The sequence below is a fragment of the Triturus cristatus genome, chromosome 7 (assembly GCF_964204655.1).
Source record: "Triturus cristatus chromosome 7, aTriCri1.1, whole genome shotgun sequence".
NCBI lineage: Eukaryota > Metazoa > Chordata > Amphibia > Caudata > Salamandridae > Triturus > Triturus cristatus.
In genome coordinates this window covers 1,850,682,782-1,850,708,577 of record NC_140590.1, presented here as the reverse complement: position 1 = coordinate 1,850,708,577, position 25,796 = coordinate 1,850,682,782, and the positions used below count along the sequence as shown (strand labels likewise).

The 25,796-nt window shown below is 47.2% G+C and overlaps 1 protein-coding gene across 1 annotated transcript in view; it reads left to right on the top strand.

The window, feature by feature from the left end:
• LOC146813443 (ovostatin-like) overlaps positions 1-24,531 on the top strand; it is a 365,994-nt gene extending 341,463 nt beyond the window's left edge. The window contains exons 28-35 of the mRNA XM_085620205.1: positions 1,439-1,601; positions 4,990-5,213; positions 14,709-14,924; positions 15,557-15,681; positions 16,774-16,864; positions 18,616-18,687; positions 23,179-23,281; positions 23,826-24,531. Of these exons, the coding sequence (XP_085476331.1) occupies positions 1,439-1,601; positions 4,990-5,213; positions 14,709-14,924; positions 15,557-15,681; positions 16,774-16,864; positions 18,616-18,687; positions 23,179-23,281; positions 23,826-23,971 (1,140 nt within the window). The 3' untranslated portion in view covers positions 23,972-24,531. The remainder of the gene's footprint in view (positions 1-1,438; positions 1,602-4,989; positions 5,214-14,708; positions 14,925-15,556; positions 15,682-16,773; positions 16,865-18,615; positions 18,688-23,178; positions 23,282-23,825) is intronic.
• Positions 24,532-25,796: the final 1,265 nt, after the last annotated feature.

Here is a 25,796-nt window from a genome sequence, read left to right as displayed (position 1 = left end):
TTCCAGTGTTGCAGGTGGATGACATACCTATTATGTTTGATCCTAAGGGAAGAATGTCGGTGAGGGGGATGAAGTAGTGATCAACAGAGATGGTCATTTCATTGCTTGTGATGAATAAAGGCAGGGTGAAGATTGTGCCCTGGCTCTGTGCCGCCCAGCGATTGGCCGAGAGCTTTCAGGTTTGTTTCCTGGAGGGAAGTGTTGGTTGAAGGCTTTACTGAACTCACTAAAGGTTCAGGACAGCAAGGATGCAGAGGAATTTGAGTTAGAGAGTTGGTGTCAAGGCAGACAAAAGAGAAGGCTCCATGCAGCTGTGGTCTGTCGAGGTAGGAATGCACATGACAAAGATGGAATTGGATTTGCAGCGGTCTATTGGAGATTTGGAGTATGCCATGAGAATGCCTTCAATGTTGGCAGTTTATAGCGATTCTGTGAAGACTATAGTTAAGCCTGCTTCAGCCTACCCCTTGGAGTTGTCTTATCGGTTGGTGTCCTGGTGAGATTGCACCATGGGCTACCCCAGGAGCATTGTCTTAAAGGCCATTTATCAGTGAAGAAGAAGTCTGTTTTTGAGTCGGTTTTCAGATTGATTTGTTATATCAGCTCTTAGTCAATGGCCCAAGCAGGAGAGGAGATCAGAGCTGATAGAAAGTGGAGGGAGAAAGGCATGGGTTCAGGGTGCATCCTAGGCCGAAAGGAGAGGCATGTAGAGGATGACGGGAAGATGGAAGCTATGAGACACCTAGAAAGATGAAACTAAACTAACTGTTACTGCAAGTGTTCTGCCTCCTGCTCCAAAAGGGGAAGTAAAGACTTAACTGAGTTAGTGGGGACTGTCAAGGCTGGGGGGGGGGGGTCGTTGGGTAATTCGCAAGGAGGTAAAAGGTGACTTTACAATGACGTTAACACTACTATATCTACAGTCAAAGGGTAAGTTGGCATGCAACCTTCCCAGTGCACCCATGTATTTCAGTAGAGACCTCAGGCGTGTTCCTCGTGCTAATTCATGCATGTCGGAGTCCATTGGTGGGAGTATTTCATTAGATGCAATTTCTTATAGGAATATATTCGGCACAGACACTTGCTGCAGGTCATTCTTTCGCCCTACCTACAGCTGACGACCAGGAAGTCCTGAGATGGTCATTTTCTAATGGTTACAAAGTGTGAGTGGGTAGTTTGGGGGGAGGGGGTCATTTCAACCCATTTCTTCAACGTATCTTCTATGACTGGAGAGGCTCCTGTTATGACTTGGGTAGAGGTGGCGATGAGGTGTCTCCTCTGTGTGCTGCCTATGTTCGCATAGTTACACCAGCCTCCAAGTGATGTACCCATTGAACATTCTTCCTGCTTCTGATGCCCCCAATCACCTCTCGATGTATGGGTCCTGGTTTGGCCGATGCTCCTCCTGATCTTACGAGTTTCTCTTTCATTGTTGCAGCACCCTGTGGTCCGCGAAGCCATGAACTACTTGAACAGCATTGTGGAGACCTTGGATGACACCCATGCGCAGGCACAGATGTGTTCATTCTACGCCCTGGCAAACGATGAGAAGAAACAGAATCTTCTGTTGCAGAAGCTGGCTAGCAAAGCAGTCAAGGATGGTTTGTGCCATTTCTTGTTTCAAGTGTTACTCTCTGCAGTTGTGAGGCTTGTCGAGGGGAATATAGCACATTACAACATGTGCTTTTACTACGAGGTCGGTATCAGCGCGGTTGTTACAACGACCACATTGGTACAACGCGATGCCATTACTACGCAAGTCATTACATCGACTTGCAGTAGATGGCGCTGTAACATTAGGAATGTATAATTTACTATTCCAACTCATGCCTACGCAACAGTCTGGAAGGTGGTGGAATAGTAAATATACTATTCCTTATGTTAGAGCGCCATCGACTGCAAGTCTGTGTAATGACTAGCGTAGTAATGGCATTGCATTGTAAAGGCATTGCGATCTAATGACGGTGATGTAAAGGTTGTTTCCCGCCATGGATGATATCTTGATTTGAATAGTGAAACACTAGGCGACAGAAAAGAGATCAAAGTTGCAAAATTAGTTCTTAAACTTGGCAAGGATTGCGAAGTTTAAAAAAAAAAAAAAGCAAAAAGGCGACCTCTTCGGTGGCCCTGTCCAGTTGGTGTGGACCACTGGCAGTGTTCAAGCTGCAGTCGCCTGGCTTCCAGGCCCTACCGTTCCTCACCCACTGTGGCTACCAAACAGCGGCTGCTTAACCACTGCGCTCAGAGGGGGCCATGCTGACTGGCAAGCGATGTAGAGTCCTTGCTTGAGGTCTGCTCTTAAACATTATATGCATCCTGACTGAGCTCCAATGCAAATAGCGGCACTTGCGAGGGCAGAGTTCGATTTCTCCTTCAGACCTGTTGGCCGGGATTGGGTGCATGTCTGTTTTCTCAGTGGGTCGACTAGTGAAAGTCGGTGGCCAGCCACCAACTTGTATGTCTGTGGGGACTGACCACATTCTTTTTTTAACACCACCTAAAAGGCAGGGATGATGTGGAGGTGCTGTTAGGAGGACATAACTCTATCAGTGTGACTTGGTACCATATAATGCAGTGCTTAGGCCCTTCTGAGTACTGGTGGCATTTATCGCACCTAACTAACGATATCACGGGGCATGTTTGAGCGCAATAAATACCACCGATTATGAGTTGTAGGGGAAGAACATGCAGATTTTGGTGTTTAACGCACCAAAACACGTAAGATCCGGTAAGTACCACATGGTTTTTCCCTGTTAAATTCAGCAGATTTGGCCTGATGAAATTTAATATAGGTTGAATTATTTACCGCAATTATCGGATGCATTAAATACCTGGCAAGTTGTAATTTGAACCAGTGCGTAAAAAGGGGATTTATTTCTATTACTTACCGGGGGAAACCTGATAAGCTGGCAGTGGTCTAGTACAGCAGTTCCCAAACTCTTCACAATGACCCTCATTTGAGAACGACAAACTATCGCGACCCACCTACCTTTAATAGGCATGAGGAGGGGCATGTTTTAATGCAATTAAAGCATGGTGTGGTAGTGCACTGTCATTTACAGACAGTGACTGCTTTAATGGGAAATATGCGAACTTTACACAGGCATACATTTTTACTGATAACTTTATAGCACACAAATGATAGTGTTTGCAAATTGGATTCCAGTGAATATTTATCATGAAGGCAGCACCACCATGTAGAGGGTCTGGATATCCTTGATCCTACTAAAATCTGTTTCCAGCACACTTCAGAATTCCTTTTTGATAGTTGTACTCTGTTAAAAGGCTCACAAATGTGCCTAGGCAAGTAGTAAATCTATTTCAGGATGTGAATAGCAAGCGGACACCCTGAAAAAATTGATCAAAATGTAGGGGAAGAGGTTTCGATCAAGGGAAAAATATTTTTCCCTCATCAAAAGTCTGAAATTTTCTTGAAACAGGAAGAATCTGACAGAAGAAAAATTACAATTTATTTTTGATGTACATTGGAAGGAAAATATTCCGCAGCCATGATCGGAGCCTATAGGCCCAAAGTGTTGTCCGCATGTAGCATTAATTGCGCGCCCCAAATATGCTCGGACTGAAGTTAGGATGACAAATTTGCTTTATTCTACAGTAGGGGATAATTGAGTTTGTCTGGATTTAGGAATTTAAGATCGGTCAAAGTTTGTAGAGTGATATTCGCATATGTTGGCATTTTGACAGCATGTATTTTTTAATCAGTTTTTGGAATCCTATATAAACATTTTTTTTTTTTTAATCCCACTTCTAACCATTCAATAGAGCACAGCGGTGGCTTCAGATGTGTGAATGATGCAGTCGCTTTGAACACGCCCCAGGTGTGGCTGCTCCTGGTCTTAGTGTGGTCCTATTCAATGTGTCTGGTCATTGGTCCCAGGTGTGGCTGCTCCTGGTCCTACTGAATGCATCTGCTCATTGGTCCCAGGTGTGGCTGGTCCTACTGAATGCATCTGCTCATTGGTCCCAGGTGTGACTGCTCCTGGTCCTACTGAATGCATCTGCTCATTGGTCCCAGGTGTGGCTGCTCCTGGTCTAGTCCTATTGAATGCGTCTGGTCATTGGTCCTAGGTGGTGCTGCTCCTGGTCCTAGTGTGGTCCTACTGAATGCATCTGGTCAATGGTCCCAGGTGTGGCTGTTCCTGGTCCTAGTGTGGCCCTACTGAATGCATCTGGTCATTGGTCCCAGGTGGTGCTGCTCCTGGTCCTGATGAACGCCTCTGGTCGCTGTGAGGATGTCCTTGCTGTGTGTGGGATGCGCTGGGGGAGTCAGGACAGTGCCCTGAAGAGCAGGTTTGATGAATAAGGGTATGCTGGAGCCTGGGATGTGTAAGGACAGCAGAAAGGAACCTTCTAGGTGGGCAGTGGGACCCTCGGTGCAGCAGGAGAGGGGCGCATAGGAGCACGCAATGCAGGAAGGTAGACTTGTTGGTGCAGGCACATTGGAGCCCTGAACTTGGCAGGGGGCTTCTAGCCTGCAGTGGGATGAATTCTGGGATATGTGCACGGAGACTTGGTTGAGGAGAGTGGTGGACTTGAGTACAAACCAGAGGCCCCGACGGTGCAGCATGAGTCACATTAGTAGGTGGAGTGACCGACGGGGAGGCTGGTGGTGGGGGGTGGAGTGACCGACAGGGAGGCTGGTGGTGGGAGGTGGAGTGACCGACAGAGAGGCTGGTGGTGGGGGGGGTGGAGTGACCGACTGGGAGGCTGGTGGGGGGTGGAGTGACCGACGGGGAGGCTGGTGGTGGGGGGGCTCTTTGAGTCTGTTATTGATGCAAGGGGTGTGTGACCTGTGGAATGAAGGGCTGTTTGAGCCAGGGATGTACCCGGAAGAGAGGATGTTCCTGGTGTTCCGTGGAAGCCCCAGTGTGCGTAGGTAGGAGCTCTCTGCTGTGAAGTGCAGACTGAGGGGCTTGCAGAGACCCCTGCACGTATCTGACCAGTCACGACCTCTGCCTTTCTTCTCAGGAAACTCCTTGTACCTGAAGGGTCCGGAGCTGCCCTTCGGAGACCGCTTCTTCTTCGCCTTACCAAGGCGGGCTCGCTCCAGTGACATCTCCATGACCGCCACCTACCTGCAGTGCCATCTCCAGAGGAAGGACCTGTCCCCCAAGGACCTGACGCACGCTGCCGGCATGGCCCAGTGGCTTGGTCGCCAGATGAACTCCAACGGAGGCTTCGCCTCTTCCACGGTAAGGTGGTCGCTCTGGGAGGTGTATTAGATGAGTTGAAGGACCCTGCAAAGAGGCCATGCTTTGGCGGTGTGGGACTGCATGTACTGTCTTGTACGCGCAGCTGGCATCCACACTCACTGACTCAATCCTGGAGCTGTCATGTTATCCACAGATTATTGGGGTCAAACCACCACACCCACTAAGCCCCAAAAGATTACCGTGAAATGTTAGTAAAACAAGCATTGAAAATGCAATAGGTTTCGCCTTTGATTAAGTTAAAGCCATTTGCTTTGCTAATGCTATTGTATAGCAAAGCAAATGGCTTTAACCTAATGAAAGGCGAAACCTATTGCATTTTGAATGCTTGTTTATTTATTGAATGAATGATATCCTGCCCAGCCACTCTTAAGGAAACTTCTTTTTTGGGAAAACAATGTAGCTCATTTTTTCTGGCATTGATTTTCCTATCCGGACTTACTTTGTCAAGGGATGAGCACCCCTTCAGAGCCTCGTATTTCTCCACCAGTGAAGTAGGAGGCGGCGGCGGCAGATATTGGATTCTTTCAATATTCTCATTGATGACGTGCGTATGTGACGCTGATGCATCATTGCACTGCATCGTCCAAACCGGAACATAGACACGTCCTCACATGCTCGTTGAGCCATGTGTACCCATCCTTAGCTTCATGTATTTCCATGTTTAAAAGTGGAAATAAAGTAGGAAAAAAATGTTGCTCCTATTTGTAATCCTGGGTCAATGTCCATAAAAACAAAGATTTATTTGAAGGTTGCTTCCTCGCCCAAGCTAATATGTATGTGTATGATGCCAAATTTAGTTTAATAAATGGGCATCAATGATTGAAAAATATATAATGTAGGTCAAAGCATTTTCTTTTTTTTTTTAAATAACTTGTACATTACTTGGATACTCTGCTCGGTGACCAGCATTAATCTCCGCCTTCTCATGCACGAACCCGTTGGAACAGGGACTCCTTTTCAACACTGCAGTATCCTGCTCTTGTGACTGCTCCTTGGCCGCGGCTTACTTGCTGCGCAAGCCTCTTTCACTGCTTCTTAGCACTATCTTCTAAACCCTGGGAGCTAGGTTTTCAGGCTGAATATGTAATGCTGTGCTCCTACTCGATGACCTGTTTATCTGAACATGAAATGTTGTGGATTTGTTACATCCTCCTGCAGTGAGTACTTCTGATGCTCCTCAGAGACCAAGAATTCATCTCAGAAGTATGTTCTTTGATCAAATGAATTACCGTTTGTCAGTTGTAACACAAAGAGGTTCCGAAAACCCCTGCAGCAGAAACTTGTAACCTTCAGAAATACACTGGCTTTCTAACATGCAGTTTCCAACTCACTGCGGATTTGCTTGGTGCAATAATACGTGGTTTTAGCCAAACTTTTTTTTTTGAGAAAGCTGCTTTGACCCACGGCGATCTAAAACATGTTTTTGCTAAAGCAAGCCTATTTTTGGGTCTCACGGAGGACACATACCACAGTAGCCCCTGTCACTGAATCGGATCTGCAGATAAGCTCTTTGTGAAAAGGCTGATTAGTCACCCAGTGTGAGGTGATCCAATAGCAGAAATGGACATACCTGCTGCCCACGCTCGCACACCGAATGAAATGTTATGCTATCAAAGTTTAGGACTATAAATATCAACACCTCATAGCAAATGTAACTGCACAACACATAATCAAACCAATTAATGATATTTCATTAAACTCTCTGATAAAGGGGCAATGACACCGTGCTATGTAATCTCATCTGTAAGATAATTTACATTTGTAATTACAACGGTTTCATTTGGAATGAGGTCATAAGCACTGCATCTGGTAGGTATGCCGGTTACGGTTTGCCTGGCTGTTGTGCAACTTTAACTGTTTTATTTATTTATTTATTTTTAAGTACACCAAGAGACAAACATACATACTATATGAAATTGAAGCCACAAATTTGAACTTTCAGCATGCTCAGAAAAGAGGAAGGATACATGCGAAAAGAACCTGCAGAAAATGGACCGTATTTGAAGCGTGCATGCATGCATGAATGCGTACGAACGTGAAGATCGGGAGTGGATATGAAGAACCATGATGAATGAAACAATGTGTTACTCATACGATGTTGTGGAATGTTCTAAATTATTACCAAAAACCTGTGTTTAATCCGATTTTGGACGCAAATGGATCAGAGGCATCTATGGGTATGGTATGAAATGTGTTTACATGTAGTGCTTACTACCCCTGACGAGGCATAACGAATATACAAATACAATGGGGCAGATTTATGAGGCCCGTTGCGCCATCGGAACGTCACTTTTTGTGACGTTCCGTGGCACAGATGCCTGCGTGATATTTATCAGGCAGCACTGAGCCACTTTTTGTGGCTTAATGCTGCCTCATAAATATCAGTCCCTTTAACGCAGTGTTCTACGTTAAAGAGGCGTGCAATGGTTGTTGCTCGGGGCGTTCCCAGCAACATCCATGGCCTTTTGACACTGCCCCAGATTTATGAGAAATCGTAAATCTGAGGCAGCGCCAAAAGCTTACGCCTCCCCAGGGGAGGCGTAAGGGAGGCGCAACGGGGAGAAATATCTTTATTTCTCCTCGTTTTTCCTTTTTCTATGTGTGCTGCATTCTGCAGCACACATACAAAGAGGAAAAACCTCTTGTGATTACTTTTGTACAGAAAGGTTTCCCTTCCTGTACAAAAATATTAATCTCCGCAACGCAGGCACCCTTGCACCATGGTGCAGAGGTGCCTGTGTTGGCGCAGGCAGCGCATTGTGCGCCGGCGCAGGGGAAAAGGACAGGAATGCGCCGCATTTTATAGATACGGCGCATCCCTGCCCTTTTCTTTTGCCGTAGGGAAGCGCAGCAGGAAGGCCTGCTGCGCTTCCCTACGGCAAAACCTCTTAAATCTGCCCCAATGTGTTTTCATTCGGCGTTTGTAAAGAATCGAGGGAAAATTTAACAGATTACTCACTCGTACTACTAGGTTTAAGCAAACGTTCACGTCTGTATTAATAAAAAGAGAAAGTGGGAAAAAGAAAAATATAAACATTATTCTACATTTTTAAAATAAAAGCACTGAATTATTTGGGCTTGAAAGGTCTGCAACGTTATAGGAAACTGAAATATTATAAAGCACAAGACATACGCAATGAGCAAGTTTCCATTTCCAAGCCACTCGGACAATGTCCAAAATATGCATTTCCAAGCGTCTGCAGTGCCACCCAGGGACGGAGGAGACACATGCAGGCGACTGCCCACATGGAACTTAAAGCATGTCCCAGATTTGGAGGGAAAATAACAATAATAGAGAAATTGATGTGACATGTGAAGTATTAGTATAAAACTGATGAAAGACGAACCCTGTACATCAACACTGTTTAAATGATAGCAGAATGGAAAAGGACCCGCACCTGCAGAGCCCACGCACACAGGGCTCCAGCCGCACCCTGTATGCCTCCTCGGGCCGCACTTTTTCCGCCCAGCGCCAGGCGGCCTTCTCGAGCTCCAAGCGAGGGGCCATGGAGTCTACATCGGAGGCGGTCAGTACGCAAGGCCGGGGATAGGGCCTCTGTTCTATAGCATGTCCCAATATATCCAGGGGAATTCGATCAAGTTTACAAGGCAGGCAATTCAGGTATATGACCAAGGGATAGGTGAGCTATGCTCGAAGGGAATAGTAAATATCGATTTTGATGAGTGCTAGACAATATTTCCCAAATGGATCTCAAAATCCAAATACAAGCGCCACTCCCCTCAGTGAGAAGCCCAAAACAAGTGTATATCCTACCAAAAGAAGCCCAAAACACGTAAAACCATCGACTATCAAGAAACATTTCCAGGAAAAGAATTACATGAAATTACAAATGTAATGGCATGAACATTTTATAATATTTTTTTTTAGCATGAATCAGACAAGTTTATTTTTTTGCAGATATCAATGAGCGCGCAATATGCAGGTTAAAGGCACAAATCAATTCAACTTGATATGTAGGTGCAATTACAGCTCAGCGTGTGGACTGTTGATTATGAAATTATCATATTTACAACATCTTTTAAGGCACAAGGATTTCATTTTCGTATTTTTTTAAATTGTACTATCGACGTGTTAAATTCACCGTTTACTGCAGCGGATCATTGTTTCTAAAGGAATAGTCTGTTCAAATATGGCCACCCCCTTGCCTTTGCCTGGAGTGTATGTTTTCATGTTATGTTGCCTGTTGGTCCAGTTCTTTTCTCAAATACTCCTCCTCCAATGATGAGCCAGAAGCCTTCAATGCCTGCCGCGTAGTAGCTTGTTGATGGCTTCGGTTTCCGTCCTCGGTCACAAACCACGTCAGAGTCTGTATGTCGGGTTTAATTCAGCCCAACCAGTACATCACATGCTGCTGGGCATGAATGTAAGGAACACTGGGCAAAGTAATGTCTGTGGTGATCAGAAAACTTTAGCCACGGCCTCAATGACTTTTTTAAAGCAGTAAAATATACGCATACACAGCAAGGAACTGAAAAGTTTCTCGGCTAATAAACAAACGCAGGTAGCGCGCCCCCCCCCCCTTGGACTAGCGTTTCCCTTTTTCTGCCGTCCCAGGCTTCGCCTGCTAAAAGGTTTCTTATCTCTATGGGGCCATGTGTTTGGCCCCATTAAGATAAGAAACCTTTAACCACACACGTAAGTCAAGCGAGCCAGTCCAACTGGGACTGCTCTAAAAGAGAAAAGTGTACGTCACTGGAAGCTCTTTTCCAATGGCTGGCCACCGTTTAGCATAAACGGTGACGCCAGCCAATGGAAAAGAGGGGCGGGGCTTAAACCCCGCTAGTGAAAGCTACCCTAAATCATTAAATCTCGCCAGCGAGACTGCGCATGTCTGCGCAGCCTAAGCCAGGCGAGACCTAAAAAGGAAAGCTGGCGGGTCTCTCACGGCTCCCCATCTGAGTCCAGCAGATATTATTAGATGTCACTCAAACTGGCCGTTGAGCGACTCTTCTGCGGGTGTCTACGCACAGTCCCACCCCAGAATCAGTGTGAAATACGCACTAGTGTGCGTGCATACTATGAGATACATATTTATTAGGCACAGTTTGGCTACACGTCGTGAATGACATTGATTCTATGTGATGTAAAAAAAAAAAAAACTCTGCAATAATTATACACATCTGGGCAAAGGTTGAGTGAGCCCCACTCTTTCTTCACATCTGGGCAAATGTTGAGTGAGCCCCATTTTTTCTTCACATCTGGGCAAAGGTTGAGTGAGCCCCCGTCTTTCTTTCTTCACATGTGGGCAAAGGTTGGGTGAGCCCTATTCTTCACATGTGGGCAATGGTTGAGTGAGCCCCCGTCTTTCTTCACATCTGGGCAAAGGTTGAGTGAGCCCCCGTCTTTCTTCACATCTGGGCAAAGGTTGAGTGAGCCCCATTCTATCTTCACATCTGGGCAAAGGTTGAGTGAGCCCCATTCTATCTTCACATCTGGGCAAAGGTTGAGTGAGCCCCATTCTTTCTTCCCACGTCCCTGACCTCTGTCCGAAGTAATAATCCACATCTAACCGCAGAGTTGTATTACTTCATTGTAATATGCCAACGTTACGTTATAGCTCCCTACACCCCTCTGTCCCTTCAAGCTTGAACTTCGCCCTCGGTACTTCAGCACCCTCCAGGAATCGGTCGATGTCTCGGTGCTATTTTCACCATTATTATTATGAAATCTGTTTATTTCGGTGCTATTTTCACCATGTAGAAAATCCAAACGCAGTTGACCAAGACTTCAGAGAGTGAGTTACATTTGTGGTGTAAAACAGTGAACACTTCTCTGCATGGATACAGATCGTGCTTGTGAGGCAAAGAAGGATTTAACAGCCATAAACCGATGAGCGGCAGAGCGGGCCCTCCAGCCAGAGTCCCTCCACCACCCCCAGCCGCCAGTAATGACCAACAAGCATTGGCCGAACCAGTGCATCGGGCTGGACTGTCATCCGCACAGCCTACACACAGTGGCCCCATTACTCCATGCGTGATAAACTCGCAAGTCCGAAGAGACTGTGCCTGCTTCAGTAAGTACATAAGGTCGTCATTGACAGTCTAAGAGTCTGGAGGTTTGAAGACAGGTGAAGACCTCATTCGGTCTGATTACTATTTGAGCGCTAAATCACGCAGCCTTGGGGAGGCGCATTACTAAAATGATGACCTTGGTACCAAGGACGTTGCATCTGTGCGTGTTATGGATTGTGCACGTGCAGCGCCCCCTGCTGGTCCCGCTCGAAGTAAACACCTGCACATGGACGGACAGCGCCCCCTGCTGCCCCAGCTTAGAAGTAAACACCTACACAGCAGCGAGCTGCTGTCTGTGGATGTGCAGCGCCCCCTTCTGCCCCAGCTTAGAAGTAACCACCTGCAGAGCAACGAGCTGCTGTCTGTGGACAGACAGCGCCCCCTGCTGGCCCCGCTCGAAGTAAACACCTGCACATGGACGGACAGCGCCCCCTGCTGCCCCAGCTTAGAAGTAAACACCTACGCAGCTTGTCTGTGGATGTGCAGCGCCCCCTTCTGCCCCAGCTTAGAAGTAAACACCTGCAGAGCAACAAGCTGTTGTCTGAGGACGGACAGCGCCCCCTGCTGCCCCCGCTCGAAGTAAACACCTGCACAGCAACACGCTGCTGTCTGTGGATGGACAGCGCACCCTGCTGCCCCTGCTCGAAGTAAACACCTGCACAGGAACACGCCTTGAGGGTACCGAGAGCTGGAAAACCAATCCGTATAATACCATACTGTTACCAGTAGCACAATAGAGCAGAAGTGACATTGTGTAGAATCACTGATAATGTGCCCAAGTCGGGATGTAAACAAAAGGTCTTGGCGATGTCCTGTCTGTTGGCTGGACTCACTTGGGCCGTGCTGGATCCAGTCCTTCAGAGAAGTCAGGGGAGCGATGTGTGTTCTCATGGTGAGGGGGTCTGAGTCTGTGCTTAATGTGACCCGGTGGTTTCCGGTGCTCGGAACCAGCACTTAATTGTCAACACTAGCGCTTGGGTCAGTCTGAAACAAGGTGGCGTTGTCTGTCTAATTTAGAGATGACCACAACAGTTAATTATTAATTCACTGTACATTAAACGATGATTACCTGCTGACCAAGCCATTCTTATAGCTTTGGGGGGCCTGGAATAGTCCCATTGTCACACGTGTGATGGTCAGTAGCTGGTTCGGTGCTGTCATTGGCAGCACTGTTGGGGGCAGTGGGTGGTGCAGGCTGCAGTGGCCGCCTCATGAGACCCCTGGAACTTACGTTTTTACAAGTTGAGCACTGGCGGACAAACCTGTGACGACTGGTCAGGAAGGGATGTACTCCTCGTGTTTCCGGTCAGTAGCTGTGTAAGGGTGTAGAGTTCTTCTCTTGGCAAGGCCTCTGATGCTGCCCTTGTGGAGCAGCCCCCCCCAAACTGGTGCACGCAGAGCATCAATCTGTAGCAAGCCTTGACCACCCCGATCCCTGGTCAACGCTACTGAAGAAGGCGCTGTCCTCTCAGCCCAGTGAAGGACTCCTGAAGCCCCTCGCCCGGGACTCCTGAAGCCCCTCGCCCGGGACTCCTGAAGCCCCTCGCCCAAAGCAGAAAACGTCTGGAATCTAAGCACACTGCCAATGACTGACGGTGTGCCCACCCCATGCCATTGTAGTTATCAGTTTGCAACCAGCTGCTGGGGGGAAAGGACCTCAAGCCATCACTGCTTTTACCGCCAGCGGCACGGCGCCCGCTGGTTGAGCAGCCAGTGCTTTAATAAAATATTCATAGAATTTAGAGGTCCCTGCCGGGTGTGCCAACGGGGGGCCCTGCTGGGTGTGCCACGGGAAGGAGGGGCTTTTGCCGAGTGTGGAACAAGGGCGCAAACTACTGTGGAAGAAGCCATTTTTAGATCTATAAGTCCTAAATATAATTTTCATAGTTAGATACTGGTATATTTTATGCCGATGGCAAATAACCGCTTTTCCTGGTCAATTTTACCTTGGCCTTTCCTAAAACCTACCTGAAATGCGTTGATGGTCCCATTGTTGCACATCCAATCATCTACGCGAGTGTGCAAGAGCTTGGTCTATATTTTCCCTCCTGCATCAAGGAGGGAGATTGGCCAATAGATAGTGGGATGATTGTGGCAGATTTCCACGAATGCAGTACAAATCTCCCGGATCCCTATCGCATTGAGGCTAGGGTTAGACTAGGTGCCATGTAGTAAGAGCTCATCTGAATCTATCAGCTGGTGTTTGATTGGGGCCTGGAACCTTGTTTTGTTTCTGTCTGAGGGTTGCTAAATGTACTTCGCATTCAGAGAATTCATCACTCAATGAGTTGCTTTCTAGAGCGCATGGAGCAATAACTGTGAATCTCGTCCATAATGCATTCCTTGTCTGCTGCTCTTCCACCAGCTATAGTAACTGAACTACCGAGTAGAACTGTATAGTAAAGAAAAGTAGTTGAACCAGGAATCTGGCTTGACGTTGCACTCCAGATTTCTTAGGGTGCCTTTTGATCCCCAACTTAATATCTCCCAGAAGCACCTGATGTTCTTGCTTATAAGAGCTTCCGCGAGTGCCTGCCAACTTGACCTTTTTTGTATTTGACAAGACGCTTATGCTTCTGCCTTCAAACTTTGAGGAGCTTTCTCCCCATCAGGAGCGGAGTGCCTCGTTTTGAGTGCCAGTGAAAGTGTAGATTTTAACTTGGTACCTTCCTGGTCAAACCACTCTGTCTCCAAAGGGTTACAGTTAGTGCTATGACTTCTTCTAGGTTCAGATTGTCAGTTACTATGCTACCAAGACTGATTGATTAAAATGTAAAATCTTGGAACAAACTCTGGGTCATTAGTCTAATTTCCTGGAAATCCCTGAGCATGTTGTGCTGGGAGTTTCAAAGCTCCATCAGGGCCAGTTTTTGGTCCACAATTCCTTCTGCCAGGTAATGGACTTTCTATTTGTTGTTAGAAGTGCGCATTTTGTCAACGCAGGCCTGATCGTTCAGGATAGACCTCAATGGCACCGTTTGACTTCCCATCAGCCGGTCCTGACCACTCTCGATTCTTTGTTCAGTTACAAGATCAACCAACTACCATGAATCCAGGTTGATATAGATGTAATCTATCAAATTGACATGCCCCTGATCAAAAGGTATAATGTGCAGGTCTATCCGCACAGTGAAACTTTTTCACTTGGGCAGTGGTGGTTTACAAGTGTGTGGAGTACTCATGGATTGCATCAAACCCCCCTAACCTTGCTGCTTCCTCGTGTAGCACAGGGTGGCGTCCCTCTCACTCCTAACTCATGGCTTTTCTTAGTAAACCAAATATTATCCGGTTCCAGTTGTGGCCAGAGACACTTCCAACCTGGTCTGTTTGATATTTACGTGTATTTCTAGTAATGTGTTTGAGGCTCAGCATTATACACAACTCTAGCCTCATTAGAGGTATCACTGCCCTCTTTGTAATGTAGGATGTTTCCATTTCCAGGACACCCCCGTCGCCATTCACGCCATGTCCAGGTTTCAGGTACTCACCTATGCCCCAAATGGAACAAACACCGTGAGCCTCAGCTCCGGAGGAACCCAACTTCAACAGTTCCAGGTAAACAAAGACAACCAGATTCTTCTGCAACGCGAAACCTTGCCAACGGTACCTGGGGTCTACACAGCGAATGTGGCCGGAACCGGTTGCGTTTACTTGCAGGTGAGCCACAGATCGCACCATCTCACTATGGGGTTGGGTGCAGAAGAGGTTTCCAATCTGCAGGCACTACCGACCTGGGTCATGGTTCAATCCATCAGTGGGCCAATACGAGCATCTGTCGGATCACATAAGTTGATTACACTATAGGCACGTGCACGCAAATCCCGGTTGAGACCCTTCAACCATATACTGTTCATCCATAAAGACTCCTCTGAAGGCAGCGAGGGCCTCTTTTCTCTCCTTTGAACCTTTAACCCTTGAAGTCTTCTAAAGGAGTCGTAGATTGGGACATGGGTCTACACCCCTACACCACACACCATCAAAAAGCTGTGTCCTAGTCCTGGACAGGAAGCTGCTTACGCACTGCCAAACATTTGAATCTCGTTTGACTCCTCGTTAGTTTGGGACATGGTTCTATGAGATGGTGGGGCTCTTCAGGTTTCAGTCTTAACACCCAGTGTCTCCTTCTGATTGGGAGGCGGGCGGTTATTCCTTGTTTTACTGGTTGTAGCTATATGCTGTGGGTTGGGAAGGTCGCCTAGTTGGTATTTTCTGGTTGTGTTCCTGTGTATGATTAATATCCCTCAACGCTGAGAACATTTCCATCTTTGCTTTGCTCTCCTCTCTTGTAGACCACTCTTCGATACAATACTGAGTTGGCCGCCATGAGAACCTCATTCGATATCGAAGCGTGGACATCCCCAGAGACATGCGTCCAGGAAGCCCAAGCAAAGTTTGCTATCCACATTAATATCAGGTACATGTATGAGTAAAGAGTCCCTGCTGAGTAGAGAGTACAAGGGTTGACCGCCCTATCGCAGGACAGCCTCCAACCCTTTTGCGGGTGATCTTGGTATGTTTACTGGACTATAATTGGGTTGGTCTTCTAACCCCTCACAACTGCCTTGCTAGTGTCTTGTACTTAGCGTGCTGACCTCTATTGTGGTTGAATATTCTTGCGGTCTGCTCATCGTTTGGGTAGTACAGGATAGTTAGGTTGACTAGTGTGCACCAAAAGCCATATTGATTACTAGGGTAACTTATTTTAACCAGTGGAGCTGAAAGCGAGAGTTCAATCGTTCAATGGGTAGTTTCTTAAAACACTTCTACAGTCAGAACAAAAATGTGCCTAGAGGCGGAGTGCTCCTATCCCCTAAATCTCTCCAGATCGCGACTCCCCAGTGAGGATGAACTACGAAGGTTTGCGGATAGATTCCTATAAAGCCAGAGTCCATACTGACCGTCTCCACGGCGGCTTCGACGTGAAGGGTGACCTCCCTTTCAAGTGCCCACCGCCTTGAAGCCAGAGAGGTTTGATTTCTCCAACCTGTCTAAGCGTCCAATAGCTTCCTGGTGCTTGAGACATTCCCCTTTAGTGAAACCTAAAGGCAAGCCAGGGCTCCTAGAGACCTACTGTGGGGTGCTCCAGGCTCCCCCTGAAAGCGATAGTTCAGGCATCTGGTTGATGCTTTGTTGGGCGCTCAGGGGACAGACTGAAGTGCGATATTGAGTGATGCATTTTCTTGTGCACTTTCTGATTCATTACATATTTAATTAGTGATGTTTGAGCGGTTTGTGGTTGCTGAATGAGAGAAGTTTGTTCTGTTTTTGTGGCTTTTTATGTAAATCTGTTATTGATTGTTTGCATTGAATATGAATGATGGAGGAATAATGTTTGTAAGTTGAAACTGAGTATCCTTCCCTGCTTAGTTACAGGTTAAAGGTCACATTTATGACCCCTGGGAGGAAGCCCTGGGGGGTTCTTCTCCATGTAAATCCCAGCAGGTCAAATGTTGCTTTAGTCATCACAACTCATGACTTAACTTGAGTTTTATTGTCCCTCCTTCAGTTACTCCGGCAGCCGCAACTCCTCCAACATGGCCATTGTGGACGTAAAGTTACCCTCTGGACACAGATCTGATGACGCCTCCCTGAGAGAGGTAAAGGGTGGAAACTCTGGGGAATGGGTGGGGGTGAGTTGGGTGGAGGGTGAGTCCACATTCCCCCTCCATCCCCTTCCATCGCGCACCACACAATGCAGGAGGAACTTCCATCGTCCTTGCTCATGAAAGGCCCCCATTTGTTTCAATGAGCGCAGTTGGTCTCAGTTGCAAGGCAACTATTCAACTGTGCAATTGGTGTACAGTGAAATGACCCCAAGGAGGTGCCATCACAGTTCACTGAGCCCTGTAATACGAAAGCCAGACCTTGTACGCTTCATGGAGACTCGCTGGATCAAACTATTCTAGGGAGCATATAGGGGCACACAGCAACTGACTTGTGCCTTGGTTCATTAATCATGATGACGGTAAGCTTGCAAATAGCCCAGTCCACTAAATATCGTTCTGGGCAGGTTTCCAATCTATCGTTTTTCACCCGCTGTGCCACTCTAGACAAAGACTTACCTAACACGAATCAGTACTGACCCTGTTCTTGTTGGAGCAGCCAATCCCAAAATGCCAGGAATGCCCTCCTCCAGAAGCGTACACAAGCGACCCCAGATCAGTTTTGTCTTAGTTAGGTCTTATTGATAAAATATAGCTGGTTTCTGTAGCACAGTGAGCATTCGGTTCTTGTCTGGTGTATCACCCGAAGTGAGCAAGCGTGTGCCCTACCACATACACTAGGGAATGATATGTCTAGATACTGGCAGCTAGTTTGAGTAACATGCAACATGTTTCACTTTATGCAAATTAGTGCCGACACTGCTTCCGATTGGGACAATCCACCCTGAGCTGTCTGACATGGCGCCCTCTAAAGGGGAAATGCAATAGCACCAGCATCCAGGTGTTGGGAGCGCGACTGTTTCTTAGTTGATGTTTAGAAACCATCACTTCTATCGAATGCCCCTGTCTCATCTAATATAAAACATTTCTCCATTTTAAAGATTTGCATGCAAAAATATGACAAACACTCCAATTCAAAAATGTGTATTCGTTGCTTGGGTCTCAGAGCCAAGTCGGACCCTTGGCTTGACATTCCCTCTTAGTGGTCAGGCTTACCCACCTCTGTGTCTTGGAACAACGCAAAACCAAAGGGGATGATGGACGGAGTGTTGAACATTGCAAGCACTCGCCCCCAGTCAACTGATCTGGGTTTAATCCATCATTCTTTAGCTCACTCCGCCACCCCAGTTCAGACATGGCCATATGGAAATTAGTCTGACCCTGTGCCTCGTGGGAACAGTCCAGCCCGAACTGCCAAGTCTCGTCTTCCCTGGACCAGAAACAAGCATCCTGGGACCGGTTTCTGGCTAATCAGCCGTCATCAGCCAGGCTAGCTTGAATCCAGTGGCAAAGTGAGCAAGGGACCCACGTCTGGGCATACCCTGCCAACTTAAGGCGAACAAAGCACACTGGATTCAAGCTAGCCTGGCTGAAGAAGGCCGTTAGCCCGAAACCGGTCCCTCGATGCTTGTTTGCGGTCCAGGGAAGACATGGCTTGGCAGTTCGAGCTGGACTGTTCCCATGGGTCAAGACTGATTTGCATATAGCTGTGTCTGAACTGGGGTAGCAAAGTGAGCAAAAGAATGATGATGGATTCAACCCAGATCTGTGACTGGGGGTGAGTGTTTGAAAAGTTTCAGCACTCCGTCCATCATCTCCTTGTTTGCATTGTGTCTTGGAACAACACCTGTTTTTGTAAATGTTTATTTAACCTACTCTAATTGTTCTTTTTCTTGTTCAACTAGCTGAAGAATAAGAGGGTGATTTCCAGATTTGAGACCTCTCCCCCTGGCCACGTCATGGTGTACTTTAACAGCGTAAGTGCGCATGCATTCTTTTATTTACGTCCCAGAACATAAACTGATTTAACCTGTCATTCCCTCCTCACCGGGATCCGCTGTGTTTGGGTACTTGGACGTCCAGTTTGTCTGACTTCCATGGCCCCTGACCCTTGAGTGCCTGCTCCCAGCTGCGGTTGGTGAATGTTGCTTAGGACCACTGTTCCAATAAAGTGCACACACCTCTATTGCCATGAGAGCACAGTGCCGTGTGTGGCGCGCTCACACTCCGCACATGATCCCGCAAGAGCATTCGCGCCGCTGCTTTTAAAAAGCAAGCGGCAGGTATAAACGGGTACTTCCTGGGCGGAATAGTCCAACTTGAACAGAAGGCGAAGGAGCGGCAGGTAAGCCTTGCGGCAGCCTGTGGAATTTGAGGGCACTTGTTTTATTCTTTTGTATCTAGAGGACGGCTGCGGGGCATATTGTGTGCTATTGTTTAAGTATTCATGTTAATTGCAGCGCCCATCACGAGCTGCGATTAACATGAATACTTTAAACAAAAGCACACAATCTGCCCACAGCCGCGCTTTAGTAACAAAAGAAATTCAGCATGTCTACAAACACGGCGTGTAAAGCAAACGCCTGGTTTATAGAAGTGCTGAATTTCTCTTAACAAAGTTGAGCTGCGGGTGATTGGGTGACTTACTAAATGTTTCTGTGCTGGGCATAGTGTGCCGCCCGACTTGTGTTTTGCTCATTCATTGCATCCAGATATATGATACAACAAGTAACATCATACCTACAAGTCAGACTATTGGCTTTGTCAGTGGTTGTTAGTTGCATAAGATAAATAGGCAGCAACTATGGCTTGTATGTAATATTGAAAAAAAATCCACTGAAATCCCTGACGACACCACGATGATGATGTTGCTCTCGAGTTTCAAAAAGAGAAGGGAAATCCAGAAAGAAAATGAGTCTCTTTAAAGTATTTCCCTTCCTCTACAACGCTCACCTGGCATGACGTCATGCCGCAACTTCTCCTCTAAGGGGGACGTGAGCAGTGTGAGCAGCACACATCCATGTGCCTGCTGTCACTGCAGGACCACCTGTGCCAGGCACAAAACAGAGCCCGATAGAGACCAGTTTCGAGGCCCACTTTAAAAACTGCCGCTGCTTAGCACCGGCTAGACCCGGCCCACTTAAAGCCCTGAACGTAGTGTCCGTCATAAGTCGCCCACTGTCAGCTAGGAACATCACACAATCGGAATGTGAGGAAGGACCCTTTAGGTGCTGATTAAGAGTCTAAATCTGCCAGTTAGCACATGAGGCAGGCCCTACATGTGAGATGTGGGGATTACCAGGAGGAAATGTCACAAACAAGGGAGCTTTCTCGATGGAAGCCAAAATCTACGGGAAGCACTGGGTCTTGCATACAGGGGGTCACGCTGGATAGACTCCATGCCAGTGCAAGACTAGTCCATTCATAGCACCCACAGCTCGTACCTGCAGGCAGTGGTTTGGAGAGTGTTGTAGGAAATGCGCCAGTGTTAGTAAAGAGAATACTCCAGACAGATGGATCAGTCATTTACACCCTTGCAGCTGCCATCTGCTCAGACCGGCATCTTGGCAAGGCCTATCCAGCCTTCCACCCTTCTTAGATCGTTTAGGTGAGCACGGTTAGATAGAGCGAGCGTTTAGAAATGACAAGAGGGCGAAAAAGTCCCCTTATAGAACCCCCAACGTCGATACGCAGAGACGCTACTTCCGAAGCCTTGCCATACTACACGCACTGTCTTCTCTGACATATCTTTTGTCCTTTTTCCTTCCACTCCCCAGCTGCTCTCACCGTCTCCTTCTCCTTTTTCTTCCTCATATCAGCCCCACTCCACATTTACCCACTTCCCCTTCACCCCATCCCATTCTTGTCTCCATTTCCCTCTCACTGTCTGTTCTTTGCTTTCTCTTACCGGTTTTCCATTCTCCCTACCAGTTCTCCAGACCCTCTGGCTGCGTTTCTCTTTCCATCCCTCTCTTACCAATTTCTCCATTACCCCCTTCTCCATTTCTCGTCTTTACGCCATTACTTTTTTTCTCCTTTGTTCCTCTCTCCCTTTCTCCGCCACTAAATCCTATTTCTCACTAGTATCCTCTCATTTTCCTTCTGCCTGCTATGTTACAATTTTGAAAACACATACCACTATCCCTGAATATTAGATGGAAGCACACTTAGAATTTGGACCAGTGTGCCTCTGCAGTGTTGGCGACCTGGCCAAGAAGGACATGAAAAAGCTGAAATTGGATCCTCAATCCAAAGCGGTTCTGATTGGAGCCCCAGAAATTAGTTTGGCCCAGGGCCCTCCAAATCCTTAAGATGTCCCTGTGCATTTATTAAAGTTTTCATGTTAACCGCAGCACCCATCATGAGCTGCAATTAACACAAAAACCTTAACAAATGCGCACAATCACCCTGAAGACTAGCCCTATTAAGAAAATAAATGCAGCAACATAGCTGCCAATGTTTCAAATTGCAATGACGGACGTTTTCATAATTTCACTGTAATTATTTGTGCCATTTGGACCGGGCCGGCTTTAGTGCTGGTGGCGCCTGGTATGACAATGTTTGTGGGCGCCCCAATGACCACCTCCGCCATGGATGCTCATTACCAACCTTTAACAGTGACCCTCAAGTCTCTATAACCCCTCTCTTTCATATTTATTTTAATAGCGCCACTAATACCAGTGTAAGATGTTAAGCACTTTACATTGCAGACACATTACACAGGCACTGAATCATAGCGTGTAAATCAATGTATAGGAAATGTTACATCAGACAGAGGAATACAATTTATCTTAACAGAGCTGGGCTGCGGGGTGATTGGTTTTTTTAAGTAAAAGTTTGGAGTGATATTTGGCGCTTTACACACGCACGGTCTGGTTCCTAGTGCACATAGCCATGGCCACCTTACTTTTGCTCAGTCATGTACTTCCTCTGCCCAGCGGCGGGAAGTCCATTCATATGTATATTTGACTCCAATATTTAACTTTAAGACTCGCATGAACTATGACCCTGCACATTTCACGTGTTGTCATTCCTGATCTCTGTGAAACTCGGTTCATCCCACTGACAGCTACGGATTTCTTCTAAAGCACAGAGTTCTTTGAAGCAAGAGAGGAAAGTTGCTGTTGTGGGACCTCTTTATCTCTGTTAACCAGAGGCCACCACTTGCTTTGCTTTTTGGTAGACAGACCTCGAACTGTTCATGGTTTGTGACTCGGGCGTGCTGCGGAGACCACTGGTCACGGTACAGGTAGCCTCAGCTAGCGAGACTCTGGTGACAGACGTGGCTGGGCTACCTGTAGCCTTTATTATCCAGGCCCCTCTGATGACAGAGGAGGCTACAGGTAGCCTCCGTTATCCAGACCCTCTGGTTACAGGTGAGGCTGTGAGGCTACAGGTAGCCTCCATTATCCAGACACTCAGGTGACCAGTGAGGCTACAGGTAGCCTCCATTATCCAGACACTCAGGTGACCGGTGAGGCAGTGAGGCTACAGGTAGCCTCCATTAACCAGCCCCCATTGACCAGCGAGGCGGTGATTGAAGAATTCAACATTCTGAAGTAGTTTGTATGTCAAAATGATTCTTCCAGGCTTGGACCTGGAAGGATTTTTAGCTTCCGTCAGCCTCCCTTCGGTACTATTCTCACATGATCTGTAGTTACAATCACTGGGATACCGTAATGACGTCATCTGGCCCGGACATGATTGCTCCCTTTTTGGTCTCACTTCATAGACAGCCCAGCTGATGGCATCTCTAAAGCTCCCATCGCCCAGCTGCATCTCTTGGCACTATGAATTATGACTTCACAGTCCAGCGATGGTCAACGGTGGAATATGCTCAGAAAGTCTCCCCCAACCTTCTCCAGGGACCTGAATAGAAAAATGAAAAACCACGACATGTAATAGTGAGCAGGCTAGTATGCTGGCGGCAACAATCCCCAGAAGAGTCTGTTTAAGGGAGTAAACACGTCCGGGTGGGCCCACCACATGCAGATCCCCCCCCCCCACCTCCAAATATTTCTTGTTCATCATCTTTCTGGGTAAATACACCTCAACTCTTCCTAAACCTGATCACAGATTAAATGTGGGTCTGAAAGTATTATTTACTCAGCAATTCCTCTGAAACACGTGCCTTTAGCACTTTGACTTGTTACATTTTTTAAATGCTGGGTCTAGGGATGTCGCTGGGTCTAGGGATGCAGATGGCTGATTGACGAGGGTGACTGATCCACATTTACCGACAGTATTCTGGACTAGTAGTCCCCCTACCTGCTCGTGGCCACAGGCTACTGGTTAGTCTTGTACTGAAGATGAAGGTGGCCTGATCCTTGTTGGAGTACTTCCACCCCCCAGGCGGAGTGGATAAGCGCCTCCCCCACCACTCCTATCCAGTCGCTCCTTTCCACCCGCCTCCTCAGGTACATGTTGGGTGATGAGTGAGGGTTTTACTTTTCTATTTTTGTCCCCAGATTTCCAGCAATGTAACCAGTTTCTCCTTTGGGGTGGAGCAAACTACGAAGGTGGAAAATGTCCAAAAGTCAAGGGTTCTCGGTTATGATTACTACGAGAGAGGTAAGATGGGGGGGCCTGTGTCTCTACTCATAGGATCAAACTGCTGTCAAAGGCGTATTTTGTTAATGGTTTGGTTGGTTCTGTTGAGGAAGGGGGCGGGGTCTTGTATATGATAGATTAAGGGGAAAGACGACCAGCCTGAACCAAGCGCATAGGCATGCCCTGAGGCGCGTGGCAGTTATGCATGCCGCAGCACTTATTACCGCTTGGCATTCATTACCATAGTTAAGAAAAGCTTCCCCTTATGTGTATGACCCATATGTAAGTTATACATGCCTCAGCAAGCATGCATTACTGGTCGTATTCATGTCTGTAAGTAAAGATTCTCCCGTGTGTAGGACCACGTGTAAGAGATGGATGTGAATATTCATCGAGTCACAGATCCTCACTTGAAGGGTGATCTATAGGGCACTAGTTTGGACTGTCCAGGGTGATTGGAGCGAGTGGTTCACACTGTGTTCGGCTTTGATTGGTTTTAGTATGGGAGCAAGGCTTGGCCGCTAGTGCCGCCATTGGTGACTCATGGCGTCTCTTCTTTCCACAGATGAGTTTGGCTATGCAGAGTATAGCGCCCCCTGCAGCAAGTCCTCTGGCCCAGGTAATGTATTGACAGACATCAGCCACACAATGATGACATGGGGAGCACAGTCTGATCAGGGGTGTGACTTGGTGACCCGGAACTCTGGGTGACCAAACCTAGAAGGCATCAGCTGGCACTCCATATTCACCCTTCGTGGTGCCCAGAAGGTGGCTCTGGAGGTCCATATCTACGAGCTGGACCCGCACAGGTCCAAGAGGCAGCAGGCTGGCATTCACTACGCCTCGTACCCAGAAGTTGGCCCCGGGGGCATCTGCACTGCCTCTTGACTAAAAAAAGCTGATTATTTTTATCTATGCTCCAGAACGGAGCAGAAAGAGGCTGCAGCCACACGTTTGGGGTAGACACTGCTGAATTTGTAAAAACAAGAACCACAACAAAGTGCAGAGATCCATAGGTTTTCTTGCACACACACAGCTAGTGCAGCTGAATGCGGAGGCTACTGTAAACCGAAGTGCGTAGTCTGGAATCCAACACCCTACCCTTCCTGTCTCATTTCCAGTTCTTTTTCATCTCTCCCCCCTTTCTCACTGTTTTATTATCATTCTCCCCCTCCTTCCTCGCCTTTCTCTTGCACTGGGTTAAAGTCTGATGTAAAATAAGTCCTGGGCCCCAAAAAGGAGTTTGTTCCCACCACCTGGAACCACCTACAAAAAAATCTAATCCCCAATGGCCGATTACTAGGTGGAGCTAGGGGCGGTGTTACCGGGCGGTCTGAGTTAACATTTCCAGAAGGTATTCCAGCACCTAACTAACTACTGCACGTAAACCGCTAGGAGGGTGGTTGGTAGAATACATGTATCTAGCTGTAATGCTTTTCTTTACAATGTTTTATAATGGGAAACTTCTGAAATCCAGATTACACATTAAACTGCTTTGCCCAACATACATTTCAAAGTTCAACACAGCTATATTTAATGGCAGGCTGTAGATTGGGTATCGGAAGTGTCTGAGCACCTTGTAAGACTTCAACTTAATTCCCATAGAAAGCAGCAATTTATTTCTAGAAATATTCCATATAGTTATTTCCTTAGCGTTCCACCGTGCTTCCAAAGGGTTGTGTGCCAGGACTGGTCTGGTAGGGTATCGGGCATGTATACTGATGACGCGTGCCACCACATATATTATTGGTTCTCCTTGTCATCTGAGATCATCAAGTGGAAAACAGGGTTCTCTCGCCTCCTTCCAATCACTGTGGGGGACTGCGCCGCTCCCCGTGAATCACTTCAAGTTACCAGGACCACGCCATTGAGGCTACTGGCGCGCAAAGAATGGCAACAATCAGTTTTTTTTTTTCAGTGATCAATAGTTTCCAGTGGTCACATTTATTTGTTTTGCCTGGGAGTTTTGTACAAAGTGGGAACGATTCCCAATTTCACCCAGAATCTGTCCAATTTCATTGCATTGAAGGTGTATAATATATTTTTGGGTAAAATTCCTTTATCTGCTCTAATAACCAGATTGTATTCTGTTTTCCAGGTAGAGGGCGTGACTAAGGCGGCAACTGCTGCCTGAGCTCCATGGACTACAGGATAAGATGTGGACTCTGCCGTCCATCCATGGTGCACTCTTCCGTCCAGCGATTGTGCACCTGATGCTGTGGCAGTCACCGTAACTGCCTTCACACTCTTACCACCAACATGGACTTCTTGTGCAACCATCTGTAGAATAGCGGGTTAACCCTCTGTGCCTGTAATTCTGATTATGACAAATAAAATGTTTCTAGAAAGCCCTTCAATGTGGTTGCACCTCAATGGTCCGCAGGATGAGGGTGAGAGTGTGAGACGCACTCCACTCGTTCCTTGAGCGGCTGTTCGTCTTTGGAGACCTTCATACAATTGTCGTTTTGGGGGCATCGATTCAGCTTGAGTCACAGGGCAATACAAGGGTGTATCCTTAAATGAATAACATCAGGCT